General features: G+C 44.5%; 1 protein-coding gene across 2 annotated transcripts; it reads left to right on the top strand.

Moving 5' to 3' along the window:
• Window positions 1-1,862: 1,862 nt before the first annotated feature.
• plac8l1 (PLAC8 like 1) lies at window positions 1,863-7,020 on the top strand. Of its 2 annotated transcripts, none has more exons than XM_056594497.1 (4): window positions 1,863-2,205; window positions 3,340-3,416; window positions 4,370-4,506; window positions 5,201-7,020. In XM_056594497.1, exons 1-4 carry the CDS (start codon window positions 2,180-2,182, stop codon window positions 5,330-5,332), a joined length of 372 nt encoding a protein of 123 aa, XP_056450472.1. In that variant the 5' UTR covers window positions 1,863-2,179; the 3' UTR covers window positions 5,333-7,020. The 2 variants fall into 2 exon arrangements, with proteins under 2 accessions (XP_056450472.1, XP_056450471.1); XM_056594496.1 differs by having other exon boundaries at window positions 1,867-2,205; window positions 3,340-3,569; window positions 5,201-7,018.
• The last annotated feature ends 9,162 nt before the right edge of the window (window positions 7,021-16,182 follow it).

Here is a 16,182-nt window from a genome sequence, read left to right as displayed (position 1 = left end):
CTACCTACCTACCTACCTACCTACCTACCTTTATATTTGGGGCGGGGTGAAGCCTCAGCAATCGATTTTGAAATGCTGCATTTTAATTGGTAGTTTTGAGCCAGCACCATATACAACTGACCCATTCACTCTTACCCCAAATAAGTGTTCATGGTGCTCGCAATCATGGGCTGTCTTCGGGATGGGTATTTCTGTTTTCCATACATGTTTTTCACCCATTCTGCCAGGTGAACATTGGTTTCAGTATTCGACCGCCATATCTTTTTGTTATGTGACTGCTGGTTGTTTATGGCGTGTGCACATTGGTGTGTCGACGGGGTGAGCAGGTCCAAGCTGACTGCTTCATGAGCTTCCTGTTACAAAACCTACGGCTGGTCCACGGCACACCAGGTGTCCAGATGGTTCTCTCCAACGGTTCGATTTCACAGAGAACCGCAGAAGATCGGTTCTATTAACGACATTCGTCATGGTGAATGTGTGTGAGGGTGCGGCACCCACAATCTGTTCATGGGTGGAGCCCCCCCGATGTGTAATGAGGCAGACGCGTGGAGCGAAAGGGACACTCATACCACGGACGCCTGCATTGTGTCTTAAGATCAGACAACGATGTGGGAGAAGATAAATATAGAAAACCGTAGCGTTCAAAGAACTCTTTGTTCCATCAGGTTTTCGAGCATTGCAAACCATTCATGTCAGGGTCTGTGTATTTGTGTGCGCGTGTGTGTGTGTGCACGACCAGGGGAGAATCCTTGTGTTCTCTTGAATGCATCCTATGGCTTATAATGTTTTTTCTTTTTTTTTTTTACATCCAATTTATCATGAAAGGAGGCTTTGTCAAATGGCGGTTTTCTAACTGTGGGTGGCAGTTATTAGACTTGTTCTTTTCCTATGAAACGGTGACAATAATAATAAAATAAATCTTAAAATATTCACCTGGTTTCTTTTGTTCGGCAAAGGAGAAAGTTTAGCACATGCAATGTCACCGGTTGTTTTTCCAGCATGGTGCATCTGTCCCGGCACTGACGTCTCACAAGCCGATGCCCTGATGCATGCAGTAGTGGTGCTATGTCTGCATGTATATGTCGTTTATTTATCTTAAAGGGTTAGGCCTACTAGTAATATTAATTTGTCGGGAAACCGAAACCACATAATTATAGTAAGGTTTAGAAATGAATTACTGAACGTGTGTGTGTGTGTGTGTGTGTGATATGTGCATTGTGTTGTGCAAGCGCCTCCATATAAAAAAACAAAATTTATACAAAAAACGGATGATACTTAGTTCAGGGATGTGGAGTGATACCTCTTCACGACTTAATGAACCTTCTTGGTGTGTGTGTGTGTGTGTGTGTGTGTGTGTGTGTGTGTGTGTGTGTGTGTGTGTGTGTGTGTGTGTGTGTGTGTGTGGGAGACGCACCCTCATCGCACCCCAACTCTCCCTCGCTTACATTTGAGAGACACCTCCCCCTATGTGTGTGTGAGAGAGATGAATGGATAAAGGATTGTCTTCCATAGTGTATGTTGTTTAAGCCTCGTTTAGACACAGCCTCATTGACGACCCCTTTCTGTGTGTGTGTTTGCCGTTGTACCTGGCAGACCTCCCTGCTGCTCCTCGGGACAACAGGCTGGTACATGCAGGCTTCCTCTTGCGTCAGCGCGTCGGCATGCGTCGCTGTGGCGGCGGCGTGGGGAAGTGTTTATCTCCACAGAACAGCCCTTCTCAGCCGTCACACGACCGCTTTATCTCCCCCGTCACAAACCACCTCGGTGGGGAGTTCTCCCTACTACCGCTAACCACACACACACACACACACACACACACACACACACACACACACACACACACACACACACACACACACACACACACCCACACCCGTCCTATTTTGTCTCACTCCCTGTTACACTAACCCCTCCTCGCGTCCTGGCTTGCCACACACACACACACACACACACACACACACACACACACACACACACACACACACACACACACACACACACACACACACACACACACACACACACACACACACACACACGTGTTTACTCATACACTCCGATTGAACGTGGGGAGACCAACAAAAACAAAACAAAAAAAACGCTCACAGGCAAACACACATTTTAAATGACATTCTAACACATACAGATAAGCCCCTGGCAGGGGGACGAGCTTCCAGTCATGGACCAGAGGACTGTCATACAGACGTAAGTCTCTCTGTCTCTGTCTCTATCTCTCTCTCTCTTATATTTATATATATTTTATGTTCTTTTTTTTTCTATTGGTTACTGTCAATTATTGTTATTCTTCATAATTGGTACCATGTTATGACAATATTAAACTCTGAATCAAAATGCAACATTTCCTGACAAAACATTTATTGCACTGTTCAAGTCTAGAGTTATTGTTGCAGTGGTAGTGAATTGATAGGAACGTATTGTTCCTCAAGAGGAATGTCTTCATCGATTTAAATAGGGTAAATAAACCCAGTAGACAAGATGGTATTGCACAGCTTCTAAGCAATATCCCGCTAGAGGGAGTGTTTTTATACAGAATATCGTCACGTCTGATTCGTTGGTAGGTACGAGGCTGCGGGCCGAGTGCTTAAGATAATCCCAGCCGTGCTGATGTTCATTAGGACTGCACTCCCAGCACTGCAACCACTACAACCACTCTCATGCTTTCATACAACAGTTCTACAAGCACCATTTATTAGTTAACAGTAATAAGCGACAAAACAAATTGTGACCTCTTTATTTATTAAATCATGTTTTTTGCTCTGTCCGCACAAATAGTTCCAGAACTGGACGGTTGCCAAGCAACACAAGCATTTTCCTGCACACTTTGTGTAGTTCTGCATATCATGTCATTTATCTGCATATTTTTTTATGTATTGGGCAAGGAGTGAAATAAGGGGGTTCAAAGTCAGATTGTTGGCATGTGTTATTCCAACAAGGTAACAGCTGATCTTCTGTCTGTCTGTCTGTGCTCTTATACTCTAGCAGCACTCATGGAATGCCTTTTTTTCAAATCAAGTTATTCGGTCAGAACTAACGGTCCTGTAAAATCCGATAATGGTATTAATACTGGCCAACATTCTACACCATCTATGTAGATGTACAGAAGCCTATGCATTCTTGCATAGACTCATATTAATCCTGCTCCTATATACAACTGAAAAGGGCTACAATAAACAACAACCATTTTTATAAGGCCTACATGATTTGATGTCTCTTTAAAAAAAGATTGAAAATAGACATTTATACCATAGAGATTGACGACTGTTGGTTGTGTCGGTGCAGCTGCTGAAACACCCACTCTGCATTGCTCTCTCATTCCAGAGCAGACCGTCTCCCCATCAAAGACAGAGGCGCGAGCGGGGAGGACTACGAGTGGTGCTGCGCCGCACGCGGCCAAGGTAATTGGCACTCGGGGCAGGTGTCCATGGCGATGGAACCCGTGCTCACTCAGCCTGGGCTCGGCGTCACCACGACAACCGTGACCACCATCACACAGACAGGCGGCGACTGGAGCACTGGACTTTTTGACATTTCTGGAGATGGGACCACATGTAGGGACCACGCACACACACACACACACACACACACACACACACACACACACACACACACACACACACACACACACACACACACACACACACAAACATGCACACAGACTCACTCGATCCATCACCTGAACCTCCCTTTTAACACGGTTCGTCTCCCCCAGACCTCTAGGCCCGGCAGTCTGAGCAGATGCTCCTGTCCAATGGTCTTCCTAACCTGCACAGGCTGTGTGTGTGTGTGTGTGTGTATGTGCGCGTGCGCGTGTGTGTAATCGTCTTACTAACCAGCACAACATTGGGTGTGTGTATGTATGTGTGTGTGTGTAATTGTCTTCCTAACTCGGACAACACTGTTTGTGTGTGTGTGTAATGGTCTTCCTAACTCGCACAACACTGTTTGTGTGTGTGTGTAATGGTCTTCCTAACTCGCACAACACTGTTTGTGTGTGTGTGTGTGGGGGTCGTGGGGGACAATGCTCTTCCTAACTAACACAGCACCATGTTTGTGTTTGCATGTGTGTGTCTGTGTGATTAATGGGGGCTTGCCTTCTTTGAAATTCGTTAATTGTAAGTCAATGTATTTTCTGGCCCATTTAATTGACTGATGTTATCATGTAAATAAAAAGAGGCAAAGACTATCAGTGCGTCGTCCATTAGATGGCTCTGGTGATCGTCCCAACATGGTGTTGAACAGTTGTTTTGGTCACTACTGTTGGGTCGTTGTGGCGGCTGTTGTTGTGGTCGTGGTGGTCCTGTACCCGCCCCGTCCCTCTCAGTAACCACAGCCCCTTGTGTGCCTGCAGGCGTGCTGGGGGCCGTAGCCCCCTGCTGTCTGGGCATGAGCGTGGCCCACCAGTACGGGGAGACCCTCTGCCTCCCAATGCTGCCTGGGTCCGCCCTCGCTCTGCGCGTGGGGATCCGGGAGAGATACAAGATACGGGTGGGTGGGTGTGGGTGTGTGGGTGTGCGTTTGCAGATGCGCATGTGTGCCTGTGTGTGTGTGTGTACCCTCATGTTTGCAAATATATATATATATGATGATGCGTACATGATATGTGTGTGTATATATATATATATATATATATCATATATATATATGTATGAACATATATATATATATATGTATATGTAATATTTCTCGTAAAGGGCCTACATTTTGGAATCAAATGGAAAATGATAAATAGTTTTCAATTGGATATATAATTCCTTTGAGGAAATCTAGCTTTATTTTTCTGTTGCTTATGCGGCAGTAGTAGTAGTAGTAGTAGGAGTAATAGTAGTAGTAGAAGTAGACATAAGGTATTATCAGGGCTCTGAAATTCACTGGGTTTCCGGGACATTCTTAAAGTCAGCGATGGATAATAAATATCAGGTTAATTTTCAAACAGCGATATTTTTAAAGCCTGTAAAATAGGGTCATGATTGTCAACTATTGATTAAAGTAGTGAAGCTAAAAATGTGTGTGTGTGTGTGTGTGTGTGTGTGTGTGTGTGTGTGTGTGTGTGTGTGTGGTGTGTGTGTGTCTGTGTGTGTGTGTGTGTGTGTGTGTGTGTGTGTGGTGTGTGTGTGTGTGTGTGTGTGTGTGTGTGTGTGTGTGCGCGTGTGTGTGTGTGTATTTCATTTGGGGTACACAGGGAAGCATCTGTGATGACTGGGTCACGGTCTGCTGCTGTTACCCTCTGGCCGTCTCTCAGATGATTCGGGAGATGAGGAGGAGGATGAAGAGGCAGACATACCAAGTGTCAACCACCCTGCAGTGCTCCTAAGGCTGTTTGACACCAAACCAAGCCTGACTGTTCAGGAAAGGACCAATCTCTGGGTGCAGGGCTATGCTACAGCATTCCACAGATGTCTTAGTCATTTATTTGAATTAATATGTTCAAATCTTTATTTTTAAACGTAAAATATTCAACAGCCTTTTTGAAGATACCATGTAAAACCCAATCAGAGTGTGTCATATATATATACTATTAATCAAAACTAGATTGCTCTTGACTTGAGACAAACCTGTTTTATGACTTCAAATAATCCAGTCGACCTCAATAAGTATAGATAGTACATTATATTCAAGAATCAAGAGTTTAGTTTTTTTGGATGCAGATTTTTTGGTTTATTTTCATCCGCTTTCTCATGTCCCCTTAGAGATAAAGCTATTTCTATCCACTTTTCGGATCTCGCATGTGGAAATGTTGACAGTTTCCATCAACAATATCTCCCTAGAACCAGAAACGACCCAGGACCAAGTCCCTCTGTTATGCATGTATATTTCAGCCATTCATCAGCACTCATCTATATTCATTGTTATCTGCCATCTCAAATCCACAAGTTGGTTCCTCTGTGTGTAACATTATTTCACACATATGTGCTGTGTGTCACTAATAACCCTGTAGCAGCTGCTTCTCCCATTTGATTCAGAAACATGCCACTGAAGAGCAAGTAGACCTGCTTGGGGATTGTAATGGGAAAATGATGTGTTCATAATGTTTCTGTTTCTGCAACTGCCATTTGTTGATGATGCCTTTTCGCTGACATCCTATGGGTGGTCAAAGGATCCAACTGAGAAGTCACCACTATGAGACCCCTCATTATAATTTTCAATGATCAAATCAAATAATGTTTACCTAAGGACAGAGTTTCCTGTAGTCTCATCAAGGAAAATGAATACATAAGTGGATCTCTGCTCCCCCGTGCCCGGTATACCCCAGGCACAAAGGTTAACGTGAGATAACGCCAGGAGCAAGTAGAGTGGCTAGACAATTCAAGGAATAGGAGACAGAGCTTACATGATCAAGGGGAAACAACATGATCGATTTTTCATGATGTGTTGAGCAGAGCTGATCTCAGCATTTCTAAAGACTTTTGCCACAGTATAAGAAGTCCTTGCATTAGACATTGCGTTGGACTTCAGCTGGATTTCCCATCCGTTGGATCATTGTTTCTCATGTTTTATTGTTTGTTGTATGATTGTTTGTATGTTATTGTACAGTTATAACCCAAATATATGACCATAATTGTTATAAGTTCGTATGACTCCTTATTCTACCCAGTTTGGGCTGTTTATGATTGACGTGGCCCGGGAATTCTAACCACAGGATGCCTACCGGTAAGGCTTTTGACATTGGGAATCAAACCCAGTACCTTTTCAGCTGAGACTGGTACAGCCTAGCCCCGTGACATTTCTAGCCCCAGGTGTATTTTATTACAGGAGGGGATTCTGGAACGATCCTTACAGACAACACACCTTGATGATAAACCTTTGCATATTTCTCTTATTCCGTGTATTGCTCTGTTTACAGCGTGCCCCCAAGGGAAGCCAATAATAGTGATCCTTTCCCCTGCCCTTGTCCAGCCAATCACAACGTTAATCCAATACCTTTGCCCTTCCCTTCTTCTCAAATGCCATGCTGCAAGGCTTTGGTCACAGATTTAAAACCTGTATTAAAACACCAAGTTGCTTCAAAGGCCAAACATGTAATTGGTTATCCTGAATGGTTTCTGTTGCATAGGGAGTTAATGGAACCGCGGTGGAGGGGTTAAATGACTGTTAAACAAAGCAAAAGGAAATACATTCCTTCACCTCAGGGCTGTACAATTCAAATTATTATCTGCAAATACTTCAGACAATCTATCAATCAATTTTTCTGGTTCTCCTCATTTATTTCCTGTAGTCTTTGATTTTCCACATTATCCTTTGTTTGTGACGTCATGGCGCCGGCTGCAGCTAAAGCCTGTGTTACCATTCAATTCATTCAGCAAACATCGTGGTCAAGCGCTTGGTTTGGCAGATGCAGGGCTGTTGCTTTGAACTGTTCAGCACACGATTTGATGGTTACGTACATTGAGTTGTAGCTGAAATCAGAGTTAGAGTCAACTCTTACTCTGAGTCAACTCTAACTCTGATTCCATTTAATTGAAAAAAACAAGTCTTTGGTGTCCCAAATTGGATCAGATATAATGAATCAAGCACATAGATATAGCTTTACAAACTCCCACTCACCCAACATCATCGTTTCTCTGGTGCCACAGTTGGGAGTGGAGACTGCAGCCATGGTCAACTCTCAACACTCACCTGCAGTGGATTTGTTTCTGTCCATTCAGCATATCGAGCTCCAACCATCCAACCTTCTCTTGTGGGGTTCTTCTCTGGGTTTTTGGAGTGTTATCTTTTATTTCCTTTGAGAGGTGAGTTAAGGGCTAGGGGTGTCCTCAAATGTGGCCTGTGAAGCCCTTCAAGACTGTTACTGCCAAGTCACTGTTAAAACACCTGCAACTGGTGCACACTTCTTCCTCTTCCATTTTCCGTTTTGCCAGATCCTTCCTTAGTTCAGAGGGAGTCTAGGGGCGTGCTTGCACCTCTGTGTCTGTGTTTGTTTGGCTTTGAGGGCAGGTGTCCTTGTTGTGTGTGGGTGTGTACATGATCTCATTTGTATGTGTGCCTGAACACACACACATAAACAGAACGTTTATGGTAGACTACTATTGTTCACCAGACTTGATCTCCAAATCCACTTATTATTATTATTATTATTATTTATTTCGGGGAATAAGAATAATTTGTTGAATTCATTTTAAGGCTAAATAAATTGGAAAATATTAGAAGATGCAAAGAACCTATGGCATAGCTTGTTAGTAGGATGTGTGCAATACAATTTTCAATGACACAAATTAACAAACACTAATCATGGGTAAAAACAGCAGATAGAGCAACTGCCAAGGATTGCAGATCTTGAGATAAGATCAATTAAATGAGACGGTATTGCCCCCAAGGAAAGGTGTCTTAGACACATACAGCATCTGCTGTTACAATAAAATACTGCATACCAACAGTACAAGACAGTCTGTCACCCAAACACACACAAACAGCCCCGACCGTACACGCACAGACTGCCGTTAACCAACACATTGCCTACAACCCATCGTCCAACACACATGGGTTGTCATACAGCATGCATGTGATGTCAGTTTCAATTAAAAGCAGCATTACAGGGGTTATTCTCTGGACAACATGCCATGCCACATGATGCCAGTAAGGGCTTTGGTGGACAGGGAGTTGTTGAAGGGGCTGAGCCTGCACTGGGGGGCTCTGAGGCGTCTGAGGGCTGCTCGGGTTGGAGGGTTGAGCAGTCGCCTTCCTCCTGGACATTACCATCGCACACTCATGCTAAATTGAGTCGGAGAGCGTGGGTTGGATGTGCCTGTTTCCTCCTTCATTTGGGACGAACAACTTGCTTGTTTGCCGAGCTACAGAGAGACACGCTTTCTCTCCTTTCAGAGTTGAGGCTCTACAAAAATGAATCCCCATACATCCCACAGATGAAACTAACTCATTTACAAATTATAAACCAGCGACGTGTTCACACCAATTGGAATAGGCCTACTTCAATTTGCCAACATCACAATTTATTTTCCGGCCATAACATTAGTAATTGGTCTGCTTTTTTTTTTATGTACGAAGGCATAGACATATCCTCACTAGTTGAGTCTACCACCCTTAACCTAAACCTAACCCTGCCCTGGTGCAAGAAGCTGGAACAACCCTACCTCTGTGAAACGTGTGATCGGCTATCCCGTTTATTTCCCATTTGAGCCTATAGGGGGCAGTGTTGCATCAAACCTGTGCCACCATCGCTGTTGTTCCATTTCCAAGCGCTCTGTTGGGTTTAATGAGACTAATGAACTGATCCCGGGTCAGCTTGAGATTTTGGGCCATTCAGAGAGAGAGAGAGAGAGAGAGAGAGAGAGAGAGAGAGAGAGAGAGAGAGAGAGAGAGAGAGAGAGAGAGAGAGAGAGAGAGAGAGAGAAGAGAGAGAGAGAGAGAGAGAGAGAGGAGAGAGAGAGAGAGAGAGAGAGAGAGAGAGAGAGAGAGAGAGGAGAGAGAGAGAGAGAGAGAGAGAGAGAGAGAGAGAGAGAGAGAGAGGAGAGAGAGAGGATAGAGAGAGAGGAGAGAGAGAGAGAGAGGAGAGGAGAGAGAGGAGAGGAGAGAGAGAGAGAGAGAGAGAGAGAGAGCGACACACGCGCACACACACTAACACACACACACACGCACACACACACACACACACACACACACACACACACACACACACACACACACACACACACACACACACACACACACCTGCAGATAAGAGGTGCTGTTGTTGCTTCATCAGCATGATGCTGTACAGCACCCAGGATGGAATATAAAAAGTATCCTCTTGGGCGACGAGATACTGTTGACTAGATGTGTTGAGGTAAGAAGGTTTTGAATCAGTGTGCATGTGTCTGTCCTCCTCCCCCCTTACCTCTCTCCTTCCATCCAGAGTCTGAGGGGCGGGTCTCTCCTGTAGTCCTCCTAGCTAGCTGCTCTCCGGCTCCTCTCTCCCTCCGCCCAAAGTCTGAGGCGCTGGTCTCTCCTGTAGTCCTACTAGCTGCTCTCTTCCTCTGTATCGCTCTATTTCTGCGTTACTATTCCTCCTCTCCCCCCCTCCTCACTGAGCCAGACTCAGCTCGGTGAGGAGCGATGACGTAGCCAGCAGTTTTATGTTTGTGTCCCTGTGTCTGGACATGGCAGTGTGTATTGTATTATGTGTGTGTGTTTTTGTGTGTGTGTGTGTACATTTGTTTATATGTATGCATGAGCACTTGAGTACATATGAAGTGTGTTTTTTGTGTGCGTGTGTGTGTGTGTGTGTGTGTGTGCATGCGTGCTTGTGTGCGTGTGTGTATGTGTTGGCAAAGAGACCTGCTGTGCTGAAAGAGGCTGTTCCCTTGGAAATTGCTTTTTTCTTTCTTTCAGGGAAACAAGCACCAACTGGGCATTACATAACACACACATACACACACGCACGTCCACGCACATACATAGTATAGTATAGTGCAAAGTATCGTACAGTGTTGAACCATGCTCGCTCTCTTCAAACCTTTCCAGGCTAGTAGTGTGCATGGTGTTGCAGCTCTAGTTGACATAACCAGAGGTGGTGGAAATGAGAGCGCGCCAGCGTTTGTGTTGGTTCCCACAGCGGCGTGGCACAGTGACCCCGTGCAGCAGTGACCTGACCCCAGCCACAGTGTCCCCGGGAGTCCGTCTGCCCATTAGCTGTGTGAATTACTGCTAGCCATCTGCGGCTGGTCCCAAGAAGGCAGGCCGCTCTATAGACAAATCACTTTTTCATTAGTCCTTGGCAATTTATAGAGGATAGGTATTTTCATAACTTTTGAGGATCAAAAGCCGGTCTGGGCCTTCGCAACCGACTATCCCGGCTTCACAAAAACATCAGGGATTAGCGATTTTCATTCTTCAAAATGACATTTTTTAGACTAGAGCTTTTGAGTGAGCGCCACAAAAGTGAACACGCAATATATTATTTCATATATATATATAATATACCCGTTTGTAGCAGGGGTGCTCATGCTAATTCTGTTCGGCAGAATCGGCACAACAAGGTGTTTTTTTTTTATAACATTGGCATCGAAAATTGGATGTTTGGGTGAGGCAGGAGAGACGGTACAATGGTCTCAACACCGGTCATTTCCTTCACTACTTGGCAGCTGTAGCAGCGTACTTGGGGACCGGCCTTTCTGTTTGAATGTGTTTAGGCAAGTGTGTGACCTGTCCAGGGGGGCGCCCTCCCTGGATCAGGGGGACTTCAGGCGCCTCAGGAGGAAGATCAGCCTGTAGTCTGACCTGAGTCTCTGTCTCTGTCTCCGTCTCTCTCTCTCTCTCTCTCTCTCTCTCGCTCTCTCTCTCTCGCTCTCTCTCTCTCCTCTCTCTCTCTCTCTCTCTCTCTCTCTCTCTCTCTCTCTCTCTCTCTCTCTCTCTCTCTCTCTCTCTCTCTCTCTCTCTTACTCTCTCTTACCCTCTCTCTTTCTATCCACTTCTATCTGTCTACTTTGCAAAAGTTTAATCAAACTAAGATCATGTAGTATAATACAGACCATTACAGGAAAATCAAGCTCTCCTGCTACAAAGTGCAAGGACAAAGACCCAACATTATGTCTTACTGAACGTTATCGTGGAACCAATCCTTGTAGCTAACAGAACATGCCAAAGACTTGTCCCGTTGAAAGCCTTGCTTCGTATGTGCTCTTACATTTTAATTGAATCCTACGAAGTCATCCTTTAGTCATACGTTTGGCATGTTTCACTTTTGTACATCCAGTGTTAGGTTTTTCATGCGTTGAGTTTTTACAGAAGTCACTGCGAAACAAGAAAATAATCTAGTAAAATGCATAGAAAGGCATGGGAGTTATTTTGTGTTTGAACTCTCTGAACACCAATGTAAACACAGAATGCACAGAGTGGTGTGTCAAGGTCCAGTGAAAGTGGTGTTGTGTCATGAATTGTATCTCTCTGAAGCTCCAGCTTCCTGAGTCTTGCCACTGTGGAATGTGTTCTTTTATCTGTGTCAATACAGTGCCAATATGTGTGTTTGTGTGTGTGTGTGTTTGTGTGTGTGTGTGTGTTTGTGTGTGTGAGTGTGTGCGTTCTCACCGCCAACGTTGGATTGTTTCTGTATGTGCTCACATGCAATGTTTGAATCTGTGTGTGTGCATGTGGATTTGCACGTATGTGTGTTACTACGTTAACATGTGTGTAACTACATGTCAAAAGGTTGCACAAGTGTGTCTTTGAGTAAAATAAAGTGTAGGAGTACAATGATAAAACGTTGGCTGAGAGAGAGAGAGAGAGAGAGGGAGAGAGAGAGATAGAGAGAGATAGAGAGAGAGAGAGAGAGAGAGAGAGAGAGAGAGAGAGAGAGAGAGAGAGAGAGAGAGGCTTCATGCAAAAATAAGTCAATTTGTTCTCCTCTAATCTGTCCATCTCCCGTCTCTTCTGTGAAAGTGTTTCCTTACTTGCTCATGCCCTCCTCTCGTCTGTGTTGGGTCTATTATCTTAATTCATGTTGGATCCACAGGCACAGAAAACTGAATAATTACATCTCGACCTTCCTTTATGGGCCTACACTCCCTTCATTTTCAACTGTCATGTAGGAGTTCTATTATGGGTGATTTTGTATCCCATTGTATGCAAGGGGAATCATTCGTTATACCCACTACACATGGGTGGAAGCTATGGTTGAAGGAGGGGGGCTGTAAAATTAATTCTTGATTGTGGGTCTTAAGCATTCGACTATTCCCTCTCGAATGTTGGTTCAATATTTCATCTACAGAATCATGCTTAGTACAAATTGAGTGATGGTACCGCCACTCGTGTGGGTTGGTATGTTAGTGGTAGTGTAAATGCAGACGATGCCAAATCACTGTTAAATCACCAAAGCCGACAGCACACTGATTCTTCTTAATTTGTCAGTTTTGCCGGATCCTTCCATAGTTCAGAGGGAGTCTGAGGGCGGGCTCGCACCTCGATGTCGGTGTTTGTTTGGCTGTAAGGGCAGGTGTCCTTGTTTGTGTGTGGGTGTGTACATGATCTCATTTGTATGTTTGCCTGAACACACCCACGCACACGCACGTACGCACGCACGCACGCACACACACACACACACAGACACACACACACACACACACACACACACACGCACACGCACACAACACTATTATTTGTTTAGGTCAGACCATCCTAGTGCAATCAAAAGATGATGAATCCATGTTACGGATAAAGAGTGTCTCTCTTCTCTCACACACATCCGGGTGTGTCTGTGTGGGTTTCTGATGGAGAGGGTCAGTGTGTGTGTGTGTGTGTGTGTGTGTGTGTGTTTGTGTTTGTGTGTGCGCACGTCCGCGTGCATGTGTAAACACAAAATGACTGGCAGTTATCTACCACCCTGCAGACCGGAACGAGCAGAGAGTAGCAGACAGGGGCGTGTGGAGTTTAGTGGGGGATGGGGGAGGAAATATCCATCCACAATGTGTGTGTGTCAGCGTGCGAACACGGCGATAGTGCATGTGCATAGATATTAAAGGAAGAGGGGAAGAGAGAAAATGTAGGCAGGAACTGAGCAAGAGGGAGAGAGATGAAAGCTAGTTTCCATCGCTCAGTGAGCTTGGTACTGGAGGCTTCAGCAGTAAATGGATTACCTTATCACAGAGTGGGCGATGGAGTTGTGGCTCTGCTAGTGTGAGTGTGTAGTTATGTGTTCATGTACAGGTGACACACACACAACCTCCCCTCTTTTTGTTTCAATGCTAAAATGACACAAAACTGAACATTCGTCTTTTTCTCCCTTTCTTTGTCGTTGTTTTACTCGCCCCTGACATGGGAGGTTGTTACTTTCTACAGTGCAGTTACAAGCATTTTTAACCCATATCATTTAGAATAGTAGCATTAATATATAATGTACTATATATATATATGTAGTATGTACACTGCCTGAACCAGGGAAAAGTCTGGTATTTCTTCCTATAACATAAAAAATGTCTCATTTATGTAAAATACAGAGCTTATATAATATAGAGTGTGTAACACATTTAGAGAACCTTTCCATGAAGTCATGCCAGGTGAGGGCCCTGTTAACTGATGGATCCGTATTGAACAGAACTGATGGTGGGACATTCAAAGCCCTGTTTAGCAAACAATCTACAATTATTTGGGGATCAAGTTCTCCCGCACTCGTCCGGGGACGCTGGTTAAATAGACATCGATGAGGGAAGGAGTTTGGGGAAACTATTAGGGCAGGCAGAGCAGAGCCAGAGCTGAGGCAGAGCTAACACAAGCACGTCCAATCAGGTCCGCGTGGGCGGCGGTGGCGGTGGCGGCGGAGGACGAGCTGTCACTCAAATAAAAGAGCGCGAGATGGGGATTAATGAGGTGTGTCACCGACACACCAACGCACGCACACACATGCACACAGGCATACACACACACACATACACACACACACACACACACACACACACACACACACACACACACACACACACACACACACACACACACACACACACACACACACACACACACACACACACACACACACACACACACACACACACACACACTCACGCTCAGACACTCACACACACATTGAGCCTTATGGAATGAGCATGGAAGTAGACAAAACAAGTCTGAGATCGAGGCATGACAGGAATGCAAAGAATATTTAAAAAAACTATTTTAAGACAATCTTCAAAAACATGGAAGAGAACACTGAGAAGGTAACCAATCAGTTATAAAGAGGTATCAGTTTACTCATCCATAAACAAACTGCACTTTCAATCAATGGGGGCACTTTTAAACTAAATGTACATCCACACACACACACACACACACACACACACACACACACACACACACACACACACACACACACACACACACACACACACACACACACACACACACACACACACACACACACACACACACACACACACACACACACACACTCATGCTCAGACACTCACACACACATTGAGCCTTATGGAATGAGCATGGAAGTAGACAAAACAAGTCTGAGATCGAGGCGTGACAGGAATGCAAAGAATATTTAAAAAAACAATTTAAGACAATCTTCAAAAACATGGAAGAGAACAAAGTAGCTGAAGAAACAGAGGCAGAGAAACTGACTTAGCTTCTATGGTTCCTCTGATGTAGAGACATCACACAGGCGAACGTCACAAAAGCATCTGTCAGGGTTTAGCTGCAGAGGTATTGGTGAATGTGTGTAAGGGCCCTTTTCACAGATCAATAGCCAAATTGTATATTTAGTCTGTTTTTGTTTATTTGTTTATATTGCTTAACCTGTCTTTGTCAACCTCATGTCCCATCCGTTTGATTGACACATGGGCGGGGTTTAATCTATATACCTGCGCGCTGGTATGGGCGGGAGTTATGGAGAAAAGGGGGTTAGTGGCGATCCTTATATTTTCTGTTTACCCTCGTCGTCATCATTGTTATTGTTGTTAACATCGTCGTGCATTATCTTTGATTTATTTGATTTCATTACCATCAACAAGTTTCCATTCATCCGCTGTTAGTCCATCTTTTCAGTAAAATAAACTTTCAAACTATACACACCTCTGGACTTGGATTTGTTTGGAACGATGCTTAACGCCACGGAGCCTACGTAAGCCTCTTAGCGGCCTTTATTGGAAAGCTGTCGCTACAAGTAGGCTAAAGTAATTTCCTGTTCCTGTGATTTTAACATTAGGTTGTTTTTATTTATGTCTGTCACAGCACCAGTATGGTCAATGATTAATAATTTAAAAAGACTTAAAAGACTAGTTGTATTCTGACAGGGACACTGCGATACCTAAGTCGAAGAAACCCATAATTAATGAACTATATGCATTAAAGGCTTGCGATCATGCCAGGATGTCAAGTATCCATACTTGATATATGTCACTACATTTTTTAGTTTAGTTTGACCACTTTTTCATCCAACTGACCCAAACATCTGGGCATGCCGGGAAGGTTGGCCCTTTAAAGACTTGGGGCGAGCTGTACTTTGAAGCCCGGTTGCCAGAGGAATGAGAGACAGCCATGAGCGGTTCTGGCAAACACAGCAATAGACAGAGGCAGAGGAGAAACGTGAGGGGAATCAAATGGGAAGGGGCACGAGTCAAAGCACACAGAGAGCTTTCTGCTGGTGATCCTTCTGTGATCCCCAGTCTGTGTGAGTCGGAGGTGAGTGCACCAAACGCTGTGAAACTCTGATAGGCGGAGCGCTGTTTGAGC

The sequence above is a fragment of the Gadus chalcogrammus genome, chromosome 7 (assembly GCF_026213295.1).
Source record: "Gadus chalcogrammus isolate NIFS_2021 chromosome 7, NIFS_Gcha_1.0, whole genome shotgun sequence".
Lineage (NCBI taxonomy): Eukaryota > Metazoa > Chordata > Actinopteri > Gadiformes > Gadidae > Gadus > Gadus chalcogrammus.
Note: the sequence above shows the minus strand (reverse complement) of the source record. Positions and strands in the feature narration are given on the sequence as shown.

What these genes read in the sequence shown, in the direction of transcription:
- plac8l1 (XM_056594496.1), top strand. Translation starts at nt 2,180, where the DNA reads ATGGACCAGAGGACTGTCATACAGAC. An exon ending in TTCTGGAGATGGGACCACAT is followed by an intron (nt 3,570 to 4,369) that starts GTAGGGACCACG and finishes GTGTGCCTGCAG; the next exon opens with GCGTGCTGGGGGCCGTAGCC. An exon ending in GGGAGAGATACAAGATACGG is followed by an intron (nt 4,507 to 5,200) that starts GTGGGTGGGTGT and finishes TGGGGTACACAG; the next exon opens with GGAAGCATCTGTGATGACTG.